Raw genomic sequence first — 15,853 nt, 5'->3', positions numbered from 1 at the left:
ATTCTCCCTGGGCTGGGGGGGTTCAAGCATTTTGCAGGGCACGCTATTTGGAGGTTTGTGTTAAGAACCTCAAAAGTGATTATCTTTTGACCAACAAATTCAGTTCTAGAATTTTGTTCTGAGGAAACGACCAGAGTCAGACAAAGATTTATAAGCAAGGTTGATCTCTGCAGCACTGTTGATGGGAGGGACAAAGGAATAACCTCTAACTGTCCCAGGAGAGGGAAGGGGTTACGACACAGCCACATGACCGTATGCTATGCGCTAAGAACAACGTTGTAGAAATCTACCTGACATTCACTGAAAACAGATCAGCAGCAAATAAGGCAAATCTTGTAATTTTTACATAGGGATGGGTTTACTCTACAAAAAATTTATAAAATCCTCTATTAGGCAGATGACATCATCTTACTGAAGACATCTACCATATTAAGTGGATAAGTGAAACTATATCTAATATCCTGGGATAAACCATAATGGAAAAGAACATAAGAAAGAGTGTATATGTATGTATTACTGAGTCACTTTGCTGTGTAACAGAAATACAACATAAATCAACTATACATCAATAAAAAAACCAAAAAAATCCTGAATCTAATACTATAAACTCTGTGGTGTTTTTAATAATAAAATATTAGGAAAATATTCATCAGTAGGTGAGTGGGTAAATTCAATGGGTATATTTAGCGGAATACGGGACAGTGGTTGCAAATGAGAATCAGATCTCTAACAGCAATATCACTATCTCAAAAATATTTAAGTAACAAAAAGGCAAGTTGCACAATGACATAATTTATCAAAACTTAAATGACACAAAACATCATACAGGCTGTATCTTGGCAATTTTCATAAATGAAGTCACTTTTGATGTGGAGTGATGACAAAAGGCTAACACTGATTAATTCTTGGTGGCAAGCACACAGCTACTTGTCACACGTTCTTTGCTTTACCTCATGTCACACATGCACACACACGCATTCGGATGGGCAGGTCTGATCTCTGCAGGGAACACCCAACCCCGCCTTCCCCAGCAGCAGACATGCCGACGGCGGCCAGGACCTTACCTGTGGTCAGACGCTTGCAGCTCTGCCCGGCCGTAATACTTGAGAGCACCGGGAGACCAGGTGTGTCTGAGTTGGGTGCCAGCATCCAGATCGCTGTCTAGAAGGTTGAGTTCTCCAGCTGCGCATGGAGATTCCAATCAGGAGATGCACACAAAGACATACAAGACATAATCGTATGCATACAAGACAAAATTTTATCAACACGAACAAACACTGATTACAGAGCGGGGGTCCATGTCACGGCCCACCTCCTATCTCAGACTCAGTGGCTCTAACCCCTTGGACTTGAAACTGTGTCAAGGCGGCTTTGGGGCCTGGGGTAAAAACCCCTCCCCCAGGACTTCCTTAGCAGTCCCACGGTTAAGACTCCGCGCTTCCAATGCAGGGGGTGTGGGTTCTATCCCTGGCTGGAAACCAAGATCCCATGTGCCTCGAGGTGCAGCCAAAAAAACAAAAAACACTCGTCCTGAGCAGGCGGAGTGGGTGAGAACACAGCAGTCACTGCTGCAGGCATCCTGCCCCGGGCCCACGGTAAACAGGACGCCCGCAGCTCTTTGTACAGTAGGAGAGGCAGAGACTAAGGACTAGAAGCTTCTTGCGCAGATGTCCACAAACTGATCTGGACAAAAACGCATCTTCTCAATCTGCAGGTGAGATTTCTGGGCTTTACAATCTCAGCATCCGTCTCACCAGGACAGTTTAATTGTTTATGTATCAGTTTATAGGTGTTCGAATTTTTTAACAAACTGCATTTCTTGCTGGGCTTCAATAATCGTTCAAAACACAATCAACGACTAATGGATGAAAGTTATCTTTCCTGTGTCTTGCTCATGTGTGATCTGGAGTTGGGGCTTTCAGCAGGCAAGAGCTGGGCTGAACAAAACGGGCTAGAGAAAGGGCACGAGTGTGAGAGGCAGAGGTGCCCGAGAGGAGGACCCAGGGCCTCTCCCCTGGTCCCCGCTGTGAACAAAAGGCAGCAGGGTGGGGTGGTGTGGGCAGAGAGCCACGAGGCACAGATGCAGAGACCCGGGAGCCCGCACACTCATAGGCTACAGTCTCTAGAAAGAGGCCAGAGGGGGGCTCCCCCAAAGCACCACTCCCAAAGCCTAGGGGTAACATCGGGAATGAGTTTCCTGTAGTTCTGGGTTAACAGGAGCCTTGTTCTTTAAAGAGCGAAGAGCACTGGACTAGGAAACGCGATTTCCCGTGGCACAGGGGTCACCGCCCCCTCCGCGTCTGACGCTGCACACGTCACCCACCTGTTCTGTCGGAAGGGTGCCTCTTTCTCCACCACAGGACCCTGTCCGTCCAGGCGGGGGTGCGGCACTTGTCACTGGTGTCGTAGGCAGCGGAGCCCACGTCGTACTTGTAGGTGGGTCCAAAGTCAATGGTGCCCTCGTGAAAGTCTTTAAATATCTATCGGGAGGAGAAGTCACAGGACCATCTCAGTTCCCCTAGGTCACGTCCGTTACACACACCAGAGGGCATGTCCCAAAGCAGTTCTTTTTGTTCCTGACAGGAACAGAACCTACATCATAGTGGCAGGCGTGTCGAATACGGGACATCTGAACGCCTTTTAATCAGCAAAAAAAAGTGACGATCATCTCTTTGTTCTGCCGAAGGACACACCACTGGGCCTCCCACCTGCCTTAGCACCAGATCGATCACATGGGGGACAGCGACAGACACAGGCAAGGAGGCCGCTTCCATGCGAGAGGACTGTCCAGCCCAGCCCCGGCAAGGCCTTGATCCCTATCTGTTAACTAAACCAACTGGCTATCAACTGCAAATGGGCACTCGCCAAGGACACTTCCCATCTGCGTCTGCAGTTTGAACTCTGTGCTGCTGCAGCTGCTGACCTTCAACACTCCCTGAGGGAGTTCAGGGAGAAGACTCTTGAGAGTCCCTTGGACTGCAAGGAGATCCAACCAGTCCATCTTGAAGGAAATCCACCCTGAATATTCACTGGAAGAACTGATGCTGAAGCTGAAACTCCAGTACTTTGGCCACCTCATGCGAAGAACTGACTCACTGGAAAAGACCCTGATGCTGGGAAAGAGGGCAGGAGGAGAAGGGGATGAGATGGCTGGATGGATGGCATCACCAACTCAATGGACATGAGTTTGAGCAAGCTCTGGGAGTTGGTGATGGACAGGGAGGCCTGGCGTGCTGCAGTCCATGGGGTTGCAAAGAGCTAGACACGACTGAGCGACTGAACTGAACTGAGGGAGTTCAGGGTGGAGAATGAGGCACTCAGTGCTCCAGGGAACCCAGTGGGACTGGTCTTTGATAGATATTTTCAGGAACTGATTTCCTGATCCCAATCTTTGCATCCCTTCATATCGAGAAATCACTAAATCCCTTTGTGACTAGCAGAAAACCTTTTGTAAAGTGAGTGCTTGATTGCACTGAACTCCTCCTTCACCAAAATCTTATACGTTTAATTTTCCCCACTGCCGCCTTGGAGCACTCTCTCAGAGCTCTCTGATGTGCTGTCTCCCGGGCTGCAGTCCTCATTTTGCCCCAAATAAAACAATTCACAACTCTCATGTTGCACATCTTTTTAGTCAACATAGGTAGGGAGCGGCTCAGAACGGAAGCCCAGTTCCCCTCCGTCTTCACTTAACCCTGGTCCAGCCCTGATGCTGTGGGCAGACGAGGAACAGACACTCACTCGGTGTTCAAGTGGAAGGATGTGGAGGACACTGGCAGGAGGAAGGAAGAAGGACCCTTAACAGAAAGGCCTGTAAAGGTCCCTTTGCCCTCTGGCCATCCCCAGCGACCCACGTCCCCGAGGGGGACGACAGAAAGCCCGTAGGAATGACCGGATCTCGCTTCAGAAGGGGTCTTGCCCTCCCTGCCTGTGCCACACAACCCGCTGCGCTTTCACCAGGTGAATGGAACTAGCTGTGCTTCCCTTCCCCTCAGTCTGTCCTGCTAGGAAGTAAACAGGTGCCGAGGTGTGGAGGCCCACCAGTGTGACCTTGAACTGAAGACAGATCCTATAGCTGAATCTTCCCTGTTACGTCGTGACCTGCTGCTGCTGCTAAGTCTCTTCAGTCATGTCCAACTCTGTGCGACCCCACAGACAGCAGCCCACCAGGCTCCCCCGTCCCTGGGATTCTCCAGGCAAGAATACTGGAGTGGGTTGCCATTTCCATCTCCAATGCATGAAAGTGAAAAGTGAAAGGGAAGTCGCTCAGTCATGTCCGACTCTTCGCGACCCCATGGACTGCAGCCCACCAGGCTCCTCTGTCCATGGGATTTTCCAGGCAAGAGTACTGGAGTGGGGTGCCATCGCCTTCGCATCGTGACCTGAGGAGGCACTAAAAACCTGCATGGGGTCGCACAAGGTAAGTCTGAGCTGAACTCTGACGGTCTTGGGCTGTATCATGGCTCTGTTTACTGACTCTGTGATCTTGGATATGTTATGTGACTTTGGCCTCAGTCTTCTTATCTATAAAATGGGTATAATACCTAATCTGTAGGATGGTCTTGAGAACTATGTATACAAGTCGGTGTGTGAAGTGTATTAGATGGTGTATTAAATGAATTTGTTAGCATGTTCACTAACAAGAAACAGAGATATCACCAAAATGAATTGCTTTGAGCAGAGTCTAGCATGTCACTTGCTGGTTTAGTGCGCCTGACATACAGCCATTCCTACGAGCCTCAGCCCGAGTACAGGGTGTTTGGACTGTGTACATCAAACCCGCCATCCTCACCAGCTGTGTGCACAGAGGCTGATGTGGGGCTGTTTGAATCAGCTTGGATTCAAACTTACTCCCCGGGAAGCCCTGGACCAGGGTTCAGCTTGTCTGGAGGAGGAAGGGACAGCTTCCTGCCCCTCCAACCACGGCGCCGGGGCATAGAGGCTCCTATCACCCTGAGCTGCTGCGGTGGCTTGCGTGTAGCCAGTGTCCTTTCAAACAGCGACAGCCCCTCCGGCCACGAGAAGACACAGACGTTGACTGTGGCCAGAGAAAGCAGGAACAGGACACGAGTGTGGACGGAGACTCACATGTCTCTAGCTTCTTATGCTGGCACGTTTTCTACCATATCAGAATCAGTTACATCCACGCATGAAGCTTAATTTGCAAACACGAGCGTGTGCATTCAGTAGATGCTGTTCCACACTGGGGGCTCCCAGGTGGCGCTAGTAGTAAAGAACCCGTCTGCCAATGCAGGAAACAGAAGAGACGCGGGTTCGATCCCTGGGTGGGGAAGGTCCCCTGGAGGAGGGCATGGCAACCCACTCCAGTATTCCTGCCTGGAGAATCCCATGGACAGAGGAGCCTGGCGGGCTACAGTCCATGGGGTCGCGAAGAGTCGGAGAGGACGGAAGCAACGTAGAACACACTCATGCACACTCCACTCTGGAGCAGGTGTTAAAAACTATTTCAAAAGCACAACTTACTTTTCCACTTGACTTCTGCAGCTGTAGCTGATCAAATTCCAGAAGCTTCTTCCAGTCTTGGCGTTTAACAAAATAGAAGACTTCTTCGTAAGTGAGATCAATGCGGTAGTTGAAATCACCACACCAAAATACGTAATCGTGAGAGAAAATGTTTCTTCCCTAAGTCATAAAAAGAAAGAAATCCTGATGATTTGATCCATCTTGCAAGGAAATGTGGGAGAGGGGGAAAAAAAAATTCACCGTACAGAAGATAGGCAGATATGTTTTTCTTAAAATGTTATTTTTAAAACAAGAGTCTGCTAAAGCATCTCATTTTTCACTAATGCCATAAAAACCTGCCAATAGACTTGCATGTGGCTTACTTTTTACACTTTAAATAGTGTTTTTGAGTGGTCTGGGGAAAGCACCATCCCTAATACAAGGCGCATGATGGCCAGTATTCGCTCTGCCCATCAGATCTCGGCCGCCAGGCTGTACCCCTGCTTCGTTATGTCTGTATCCTAACAACAATGGCCCAAATATTCAGTGTTCTGAGAATGAGGCTTAAGAAAATAAGTATAAACGCTCAGGACATGCAACTCTGTAAAAGCTCGTGGGTTTCATACATTTTTATCCTTGATCCTCCATCACCCGCCTTGATCAGTCCCCCTGCCCCTAGCCTGCCCAGTCAGCTGTGTGCCCGCATCCAGGGCAGCCCTGTCGATCTCAGACATCTTCCCCTTTCCCCACCCAGGAATCACAACAATAGCAGCACAGTATCCACCGCCCACAATGCTGGGCTCTGTTCTGAGGTGCCCTGTCTTCACAGTGGCCCTGAGAAGCACATACTCTTGATTCTCTAACAGATTAAAAGAAAAAAAAAAAAAAAAGTTCAGAAACTCTGCTGAAGGTTACACCACTAGTGCATGATATAGGCAAGATATGAACTCAGACCTGCCAGCCGTGAAACCTGCTTCTGCTCACTGCCACTGAGTGGTACTTCCACTCCCCTCAGCCCACAGTATTCTGGACAGAAGACTGAAATTATCACAGCCCAATAAGAGAACCATGTGGAGCAGCCCTGCCTAAAAGAATGCTCGGTAGTGATGGAAAGGCTCTGAACCTCAGCTGTCCAAAGCCCAGCCACATGGGGCCACGCACGTGAAATGCGGCCAGTGTGACTGAGGGCTTTTGGCTTTATTTTTTCTATTTTACATTTGAATAGCTACTTGTGGCTAGTGGCTACTCTATTGAATAGCACCGGTATAGAGTGTGGGTACCCTCAATATTTCTACCGAAAAAGAGCTCTATTATCAACTCTTTAATTATTGAAACTGTGTCCCATGTTTGCTACTTCAAAATAGCACATTTCAAGTGAGAAGGGTTGGACTTTACTTTTTTTTAAGTTACACAGACACAAAAAGAAAATATTAGTCCTACATAATCTTATTTAACTTATATGCAGAGTACATCGTGAGAAACGCTGGACTGGAAGAAGCACAAGCTAGAATCAAGGTTGCCGGGAGAAATATCAATAACCTCAGATATGCAGATGACACCACCCTTATGGCAGAAAGTGAAGAGGAACTCAAAAGCCTCTTGATGAAAGTGAAAGTGGAGAGTGAAAAAGATGGCTTAAAGCTCAACATTCAGAAAACGAGGATCATGGCATCCGGTCCCATCACTTCATGGGAAATAGATGGGGAAACAGTGGAAACAGTGTCAGACTTTATTTTGGGGGGCTCCAAAATCACTGCAGATGGTGACTGCAGCCATGAAATTAAAAGGCGCTTACTCCTTGGAAGGAAAGTTATGACCAACCTAGATAGCATATTCAAAAGCAGAGACATTACTTTGCCAACAAAGGTCCGTCTAGTCAAGGTATGGTTTTTCCTATGGTCATGTATGGATGTGAGAGTTGGACTGTGAAGAAAACTGAGCACTGAAGAATTGATGCTTTTGAACTGTGGTGTTGGAGAAGACTCTTGAGAGTCCCTTGGACTGCAAGGAGAAGACTCTGGAGAGTCCAACCAGTCCATCCTGAAGGAGATCAGCCCTGGGATTTCTTTGGAAGGAATGATGCTGAAGCTGGAACTCCAGTACTTTGGCCACCTGATGAGAAGAGTTGACTCATTGGAAAAGACTCTGATGCTGGGAGGGATTGGGGGCAGGAGGAGAAGGGGACGAAAGAGGATGAGATGGCTGGATGGCATCACTGACTCGATGGACATGAGTCTGAGTGAACTCCAGGAGTTGGTGATGGACAGGGAGGCCTGGTGTGCTGTGATTTATGGGGTCACAAAGAGTCGGACACGACTGAGCAACTGAACTGAACTGAACTGAATCTGGCAAACTACAGTGACAAATTTCCCAACTCACTTCTTTATTTTTATTCCAAGAAATAAAAGCTTCAACAAGGATTAATTGTTGAACAACTTCAAGCTCTTCTTCATGAAAACTAAGGAATTCTTGCCTTGAGTGCAGGCCCTTGAACAGGATGTCAGTTTTAAGGGATCTGGCCTTACACAGAAGAGCTCTGTGACCCAGCCGTGTCTCAGACAGAATCCATGGCAAGAACGGCTGAAGTCTACTCTCACTGCTGGGGAACAGGTGTGTCTGCAGGGGGCTGACGGTATGCGAGACCATCATCTCCACATAGAAAGGAAAACATTCAAATCTGAATTTGCAGAGATGGCTTCAGAATGAAAACTTTGGAACCCCCGCTAGAGGGCGGCATGATGCATGATACTGGAAACCAAGAAACCAGACCAGGATCCGGGGGCTCCCAAACGGACTGGTTTCGAAACCGGGTATTCTTTTCTGAGCCACCACAAGAAGGTGAGTGTGAGTCTCAGGAAAACCAAATCGTACGCTGGGTTTGGATTCAAACGTTCTTTCCCAACTTAAGACAGAGCACACGGGTTCTCCTTCCCAGTTCCACGCGGTTGCCTTAGAATAAGAACACGCAGGGTGTATCAGCGTGTTCAGCAAGGTACAGAGATACAGGGGGAACCCAGCACTCCTGGGCTGGACGCCCGCTCACCTCTATCTCAGCTTCCCTGGCTGGTTTCCCCCGCCTGGAATGCTGAGTCCCCAGGGCAGGGATGCTCCTAGAGCCATGTGCCCCACCCTCCTGCAGCTGCTCAGAACACCGGGCGGGGCTGACCGGGGCAGGGACCCAGCCACCGCCCACCGCCCTGCTCACCATGGGGAAGCTCAGCTTCTGGGTGATCTCCCTGTAGTCCTCATTCCGCTCCTTCACCTGGCACTGCCCGGCCGTCAGGTGGCAGCAGACGAAGCAGAAGCTGCTGCTGTGGAACTGGAAGCGGATGGCCACGGCGCCCTTGTTCCCCGCCTTCCCTCCCATGCCCGTCTTCACCGTGTCCATCGCCACGTCCCTGGAACAGAGAATGCACACGCGGTGGGGGGTCTTCCCAGTGCCTCCGAAGGAAAAGCAGACGCTGTTCTGCTACAGAGACGAGCCACTTGGTGGCAGCTCGGGGCTGGGGGCTCCGAGAACCCCCCCACACCATCCGCTCGGAGGCTCCCACCGCCCGGGACCAGGCCACACGGGGACCCGCGTCACCGTCCACTCCACGTCACCCCTTCCCTTCCTCGCCCTGGGGCAGCCCCCTGGGGCAGACAGGAGTATCCTCTCTGTGGTCCCAGCTCCGTCCGAGGTTGCTCACACAAGCACCCACGAAGCACATTGGAGTTGAATCACCTCCCCCACCACCTGCTTCTGGTCTCCCAGATACAGCAGAAGCAGCCACCGCATCCTACACAGCTTTTCTGCAAAGTACAGGAGGGGCCCTCAGATAATCAACGTACGTTTAAGAAACAGGAGCCATCCAGTTATTTGTGCTGGACTGGTAGAGGGGGGTGGCCACCAAGCAGTGGCCTGCTGGTGTTAAGATGCTGACTTACAATGCACGCAAGGGAGTGCGCGGGTCCACAGGACCACGGAGCCTCCACCTGCTCCCTGGGACTGGCGCCCGACAGACAAGGTATGAGGTAACCTGCCAGCAAGAGTGCGCGCTCACCCAGCCCTAGGCTGGAGGGCCTCGGGGCCAAGGACATCGGGGTCGGGACCTCAGCGGGCGCCTGGGAAACCCAGAGCCCCTCGGCATGGACCCCTTCCCCGTGTTCCATCTCTGATCCCGACCCCAACCGCAGCCTCACTGTAACCACAACCGACCTTTACCCACTCCCTGTGGACACTGCCAGGCTGTTACAGCAACCACGGGGGACACGAACCGTAAAGTTTCCCAGAGGTCACAGAAGAGATTATTAGGAACACAGAGCATTTTGCTCTCCAGGTGCTGCCCCGGGCAGTCTGTGGTCCTTGACCTCTGAGGAGATGCACAACCTGTATGACCCTATTGGGTTCAGGGGTCAGGCCAGCTCAATGCCAGGTATCGGCAAAGAGAAAGACTGGCAGGGACTCTAACAACATGAGTGAGACCAGGGAGCAAGGGAAGGCTATGAGACAGCTGCGGGAGAAGGGGAGTTCCTCCCAACCTTAAAACACACATGCATGCCTGTGCGTGCACACACACACACGCCCTTTCCTAAAAGACATCCTGTTCCAAGGCTTTTCCCCTCATGACATTCACAAAGCTGTCACTTTGGAGACTGAGTAACGGGGTGACAGCGGTAGAGAGTTTCTGCCCACACATCTTTTGAAATGTAGAATTCTTTTGAAAAGAGACAACAACTCATTTCCTGATGAGTTACCCAGCTCTAGGCCAGAGGTTTCCTGTCTAACACTGCAGCAAGGAACCCCTTCCCTGCGCCCAACTGAGCCTGGCTGACAGGGATGGTGAAACGCTGCTCCAAAAAGGGTCCAGCTTCCCGAGCTAGAAGTTCCCATCGAGGCTTTTTAAATGCTAGACAATATTCTATTCAGCCTGGTTTTTCCCTGGGGGTTGTGTTACATTTGACTAAAATAATGGCAGGTCCTGATTCCTGCTGCAGGAAGTGGGGGGCGGGGGAAAGGAAGTGGGAATAAAAGAATCCCGGGTTCCCCCAGATGTCTGTAAACGAAATGCTCTTACCTGATGAAGGGGATGTGGTGCGGACGCACAAAGATGTAAAGACAGACGCCCACCAGCTGTGCCGAAGTCAAAAGGATGTACCGATGAGAGCGCGAGATGGCCTTCTGGAGCTGTTCACCCCACATCTTCCTGTTGGTGGTACTGGAGGAGAGAAAGCAGCGATGCTGTTCACAGTTAGCTGGACGCAGGCTCTCCCACCTGGAGACTCCGCCAGCCCTGAGCTGGTTCTTTTTTACCAAACTGACATCATATGGGTTGCACACCTGCATCAGGGCCCTCTGAGCCTCAGTCCTTACAGCGTACTATCTGCGTGTTTCTGGCTGTGTTCCGCACAGACATCATATGGGTTGCACACCTGCATCAGGGCCCTCTGAGCCTCAGCGCTCACAGCGTGCTACCTGCGTGTCTCTGGCTGTGTTCCGCACAGACATCATATGGGTTGCACACCTGCATCAGGGCCCTCTGAGCCTCAGCGCTCACAGCGTACTACCTGCGTGTCTCTGGCTGTGTTCCGCACAGACATCATATGGGTTGCACACCTGCATCAGGGCCCTCTGAGCCTCAGCGCTCACAGCGTACTACCTGCGTGTCTCTGGCTGTGTTCCGCACAGACATCATATGGGTTGCACACCTGCATCAGGGCCCTCTGAGCCTCAGCGCTCACAGCGTGCTATCTGCGTGTTTCTGGCTGTGTTCCGCACAGACATCATATGGGTTGCACACCTGCATCAGGGCCCTCTGAGCCTCAGCGCTCACAGCGTACTACCTGCGTGTCTCTGGCTGTGTTCCGCACAGACATCATATGGGTTGCACACCTGCATCAGGGCCCTCTGAGCCTCAGCGCTCACAGCGTGCTACCTGCGTGTCTCTGGCTGTGTTCCGCACAGACATCATATGGGTTGCACGCCTGCATCAGGGCCCTCTGAGCCTCAGCGCTCACAGCGTGCTACCTGCGTGTCTCTGGCTGTGTTCCGCACAGACATCATATGGGTTGCACACCTGCATCAGGGCCCTCTGAGCCTCAGCGCTCACAGCGTGCTACCTGCGTGTTTCTGGCTGTGTTCCGCACAGACATCATATGGGTTGCACACCTGCATCAGGGCCCTCTGAGCCTCAGCGCTCACAGCGTGCTACCTGCGTGTTTCTGGCTGTGTTCCGCACAGACATCATATGGGTTGCACACCTGCATCAGGGCCCTCTGAGCCTCAGCGCTCACAGCGTGCTACCTGCGTGTCTCTGGCTGTGTTCCGCACAGACATCATATGGGTTGCACGCCTGCATCAGGGCCCTCTGAGCCTCAGCGCTCACAGCGTGCTATCTGCGTGTCTCTGACTGTGTTCCGCACATCAGCTCTACGCCTGCCGCCGGCCACCCAGCTCAGGGCCTTACTCATAAGACCTCCACGTGTGCGCGCTAAGTCACTTCAGTCTTGTCCGACTCTTTGTGACCCCATGGACTATATGTAGCCCGCCAGACTCCTCCGTCTGTGGGATTCTCCACGCAAGAATATACTGGAGTGGGTTGCCATTTCCTCCTCCAGGGGAATCTTCCTGGACCGAGGATCAAATCAGAGTTTCTTAGGTCTCATGCATTGGCAGGTGGGTTCTTTACCACTAGACTGCCATAGAACCAGGCTTTATTATTCGTTCAGAAAGTACTTTACAACGGACTAGGAAAGAAAGAGTCCAGCTGAGTTCACACCAAATGTTAGTCCAGTGGTTTTCCTTCCTTTGTACGGATTTTTTACACCTCTCCCTCTCTCATCTTTCCCCAGGAAACGTGAGTCAGCCCCCCTCCAGCCCAGCCCACACCCTCGGGGCTCACACACACCACTGGCAGCTGGTGACTCAACCCTCCCGGCCAGGCAGCTCCGGGAGCACAGAGCCTCCCCCACCCTTCCTTCTGGCCCCTCAATCAGCAGAGAGAGGAACAGGGAGGAGCACGTCTGGGAGGACTTAAGGAACTCGGGCAGCACCAAGGGTCGCAGGTTAGTGGCCACCCCAGCTCGGGATCCCACACCCCAGGCCCGGCCGCCCACCTGGCGTTGACGATGTTCCCCGCACTCAGCTCCACCATCTCTTCGAACCCCACGGCAAATATGTCAGCTGGGCTGCCGCCATCATCTGCGGAACAAGCGGAAGACGGAGGAAGTCAGACCCACCAGGGCCGGTGCGGCCAACTCGAGGGCCAGAGCCCCGCGGCCTGGGCAAGCCCTCCTGGCCACAGGCAAGCACACGCCCACCTCCCTCCAGCTCCCACTGTGCACACGGCCCTTCCCTGCCTGCATCCCAGGAGCATCACTGACTTCTCTGTGGCTTGCTTTTCAAAAGGGACACTTTAATGGTCACCCTGAAGGGTGGTCATGAAGTCAGAGGACACGTGGAAAGTGCCTGGACTCATAACTTCCATGCCAGCAGACCTGCCCCAGGCCCAACCTGCCCCACCCCAACCTGCTAGGCCCTAAGCTCCCGGGACGTGGGGGGCACTGGCTCAAACCTGCGTGGCCCTCAGTACTCTCACAGCCCTGGACCAGCCCCTCTGGGTTAATGTCCGACTGTGGTCTTCTCCCAGGGCTCTGGTGTCCTGAGGGTCAGGGGATGGACCCGCTCTGATGAAGTCTGCCCCAGAAATGCTGGTTTACAGACAGCAGAGCAAGCAGAGGGGCTTCTCATCAGCTCTTTGTTCAGCTCTATCTTCCCTCGAACGAGGGGCCTTTGGTGAACAGAAGCCCTGCAGCCACCGGCCACATCCCTCTCGACGAGCCCTAAGCCATCCCCGTGACTCCGAGCCGTGTCCTTGCGGTACCCTGCCCCCTGCCCCACGCAGACAGGGCACAGACAGTGGAAACGGGGCTCTGGGCTCTGATCGTCATCAAGGCACATGAGTGCAGCCCCCCACACGCCCCCCAGCACTGCACACAGCAGGCAGGGAACTGGAACCCAGATGAGCAGGAGAAAAACCAAAGGCCTAAATAAACGGCTGACTCTCAGAGAAAAAGCACGTGTTTGGATACTGACCTCTGAGGCCATTAAATATTATTTTGCATGACATAGGATAAAAGGTGAGGTGTCCAACCTCGCAATTATTTTATTCTTAAAAGGGGACACAACTTCTTCATGACTGCTGAAGCAAACATGTGTCAATAAGAGGGGTCTGAGAAAAGGCAGGGGTGTGTGTTCTGGGTCAAGGCATGGGCCGGGTCTGGCATCTCACTCACTTCTTACAGCCTGAGGGTTCTAGTCATCAAAACTGAAAAAGTGCAAAATCTATGTGTGAAGAGAAAATGGAGATTCACCGCTTGGGTAACTCTTCCAAACACTTGGAAAAGAAAAGGTGCCACGTATGTAACTTGCCGGACATCTTCTGCAAAGTCAGACCACAGCGTTTGCTGAACGTTCTAAGGAGCGAGAAGGCCAAACACCCAACTTCCCACCTGTGGGCGAGGCCCGCGGCGAGGGGGCTCTACACCCATCACCCTGACCCGGCCGCACTCACCCGGGGGTCCGGTGACTCGGCACAGCGAGGGCGCGTCCAGCAGCCAGTCGGCCAGCTCGGCCGTGCCCAGCAGGTTACTCCTGAACTGCTTCCCACCGTTCACGTTCCAGGTGCCCACAGCCACGCACACCGGCTTGAAATTTGTGAACTCTGACTGGCGCTCCGACATGGCTCTCAGGATCTTGGGAGTCACTATCGGGGACACAGAAAGGGCGTGTCTGTCTCACCCCAAAACTCATGCATTTCCCCCACACCCCCAGAAACCCAGCCAGGGCTGCTGCCAGAGAGGGACGCCGAGGCCATCCACAGGAACCAGTGGCCGGGCCTTATGAGGATGAGGCTAAAGCCCACCACGAGCAGAGCACCTCCTTGTGGCCCTTCTGCTACAATGTCCCCTCCACACCCTTCCCCCAGCACAGCCACACGGGCTCTGACGTCAGGTCACAGGGACACCCATCCTCCACGGTCACGCCACGATCCCACGGAAGTTCATCAACAGGCACCCTGCAACTTCCCGCACGGAACTTCGGCTCTGACACCCACTTTGCATTCTCCATCTTCCAGTCCAAGCACCAGCAACGGTTTGTGGTACCCCCAGACTCAAGCCTTTAAAAAATCATTACTCTGAACCAGGTCCGTCCTCTAGATGGCCAAAATATATTCCATTTTTTAAACTGGGCACTTAAGCCAAATCTCCATCACATACACTCTGCTATGAAATGAGACGCACTGTGCCACTCAGAGCTTCTTTCCACTTGTCCTGAGGTGGCCTCGTCTCCAGGGTTGACACAAACATCACCCTGCCTATCAGAAGCCAAACGGGAATTTCCGCAGCAATGGAGGAATAAAAGCAGAAAAGGGGTGTGAAGCCATTTTCAGCATGGGCAAACCAATTTTTCAAAAACTCCAAAAATTTCTAAGATAAGAGTTATACACCTTTATAAGGAAAACTGCTAGGTTTCCCCTTCTTTTCCACGAACCTATAATGTTTACCGGCTCTAGGGAAGTGGTCCCCAACCTTTCTGGCATCAGGGACTGGTTTTCGTGGAAGATAGTTTTTCCATGGACCAGGGCGAGGGTGGGGTGGGGTGGTTTCAGGATGACTCAAGTGCGTTACATTTATTGTCCACTTTATTTCTATTACTGTTAGATCAGCTCCACCTCATATCATCAGGCGTTAGATCCTGGAGGCTGGGGACCCCTGCTCTAGGGGAGAGTGAAACTGTTCGTCGTTCAGTTGTGTTCAACTCTTTTCGAGCCTGCTGGGCTGCTCTGTCCATGGGATTCTCCAGGCAAGAATACTGGAGTGGGTTGCCATGCCCTTCTCCAGAGGATCTTCTTAACCCAGGGATCAAACCCGGGTCTCCTGCATAGCAAGCAGATTCTTTATGTCTGTGCAACCAGGGAAGCCCTAGGAGGTAAGATGCCATTAAAAATTTCCCAAAGAAGCCCCCAGTGCACTTTTATGCGGAATCTTCAACACATCCCCATATACAAACCTTAAGAAAAAATGAAGTCACAGATGCAGAGAACAGTTGCCAGAGGCTAGGGTGGAGGTGAGGGGCAGTGGATGAAGGTGGCCAAAAGGTACAAACTTCTAGCTATGAAAGAAGCAGCCTGGGGGTGTGACGTACAGAATGATGACTGTAGCTAACAGCGTCGCATTACACATTCGTCACAAGGAAAAAACAACCTTTTGTAACTATGTGTGGTGATGGATGTAAACTAGAATTATTGTGGTGATGACCACCCTAGACAGTATATTAAAATACAGAGACATTACTTTGTCCACAAAGATCCGTCTAGTCAAGGCTATGGTTTTTCCAGTAGTCATATATGGA

General features: G+C 51.8%; 1 protein-coding gene across 9 annotated transcripts in view; it reads right to left on the bottom strand.

Moving 5' to 3' along the window:
• SYNJ2 (synaptojanin 2) overlaps positions 1–15,853 on the bottom strand; it is a 110,952-nt gene that overhangs the window by 15,788 nt on the left and 79,311 nt on the right. For all 9 annotated transcript variants that reach the window (XM_086318559.1, XM_086318560.1, XM_086318563.1 and 6 more), the window contains 7 exons: positions 14,013–14,204; positions 12,556–12,640; positions 10,518–10,658; positions 8,666–8,858; positions 5,482–5,640; positions 2,324–2,480; positions 1,065–1,182 (listed from right to left, as the gene is read on the bottom strand). In XM_086318559.1, coding sequence (XP_086174685.1) covers positions 1,065–1,182; positions 2,324–2,480; positions 5,482–5,640; positions 8,666–8,858; positions 10,518–10,658; positions 12,556–12,640; positions 14,013–14,204 — 1,045 coding nt within the window. The remainder of the gene's footprint in view (positions 1–1,064; positions 1,183–2,323; positions 2,481–5,481; positions 5,641–8,665; positions 8,859–10,517; positions 10,659–12,555; positions 12,641–14,012; positions 14,205–15,853) is intronic.

The sequence above is a fragment of the Bos grunniens genome, chromosome 9, assembly GCF_055505025.1.
Source record: "Bos grunniens cultivar Pamir isolate PY7600 chromosome 9, Bosgru_T2T1.0, whole genome shotgun sequence".
Classification (NCBI taxonomy): Eukaryota; Metazoa; Chordata; class Mammalia; order Artiodactyla; family Bovidae; genus Bos; species Bos grunniens.
The sequence above is the reverse complement of the archived record's forward strand: the minus strand, read 5'-3'. Positions and strand labels throughout refer to the sequence as shown.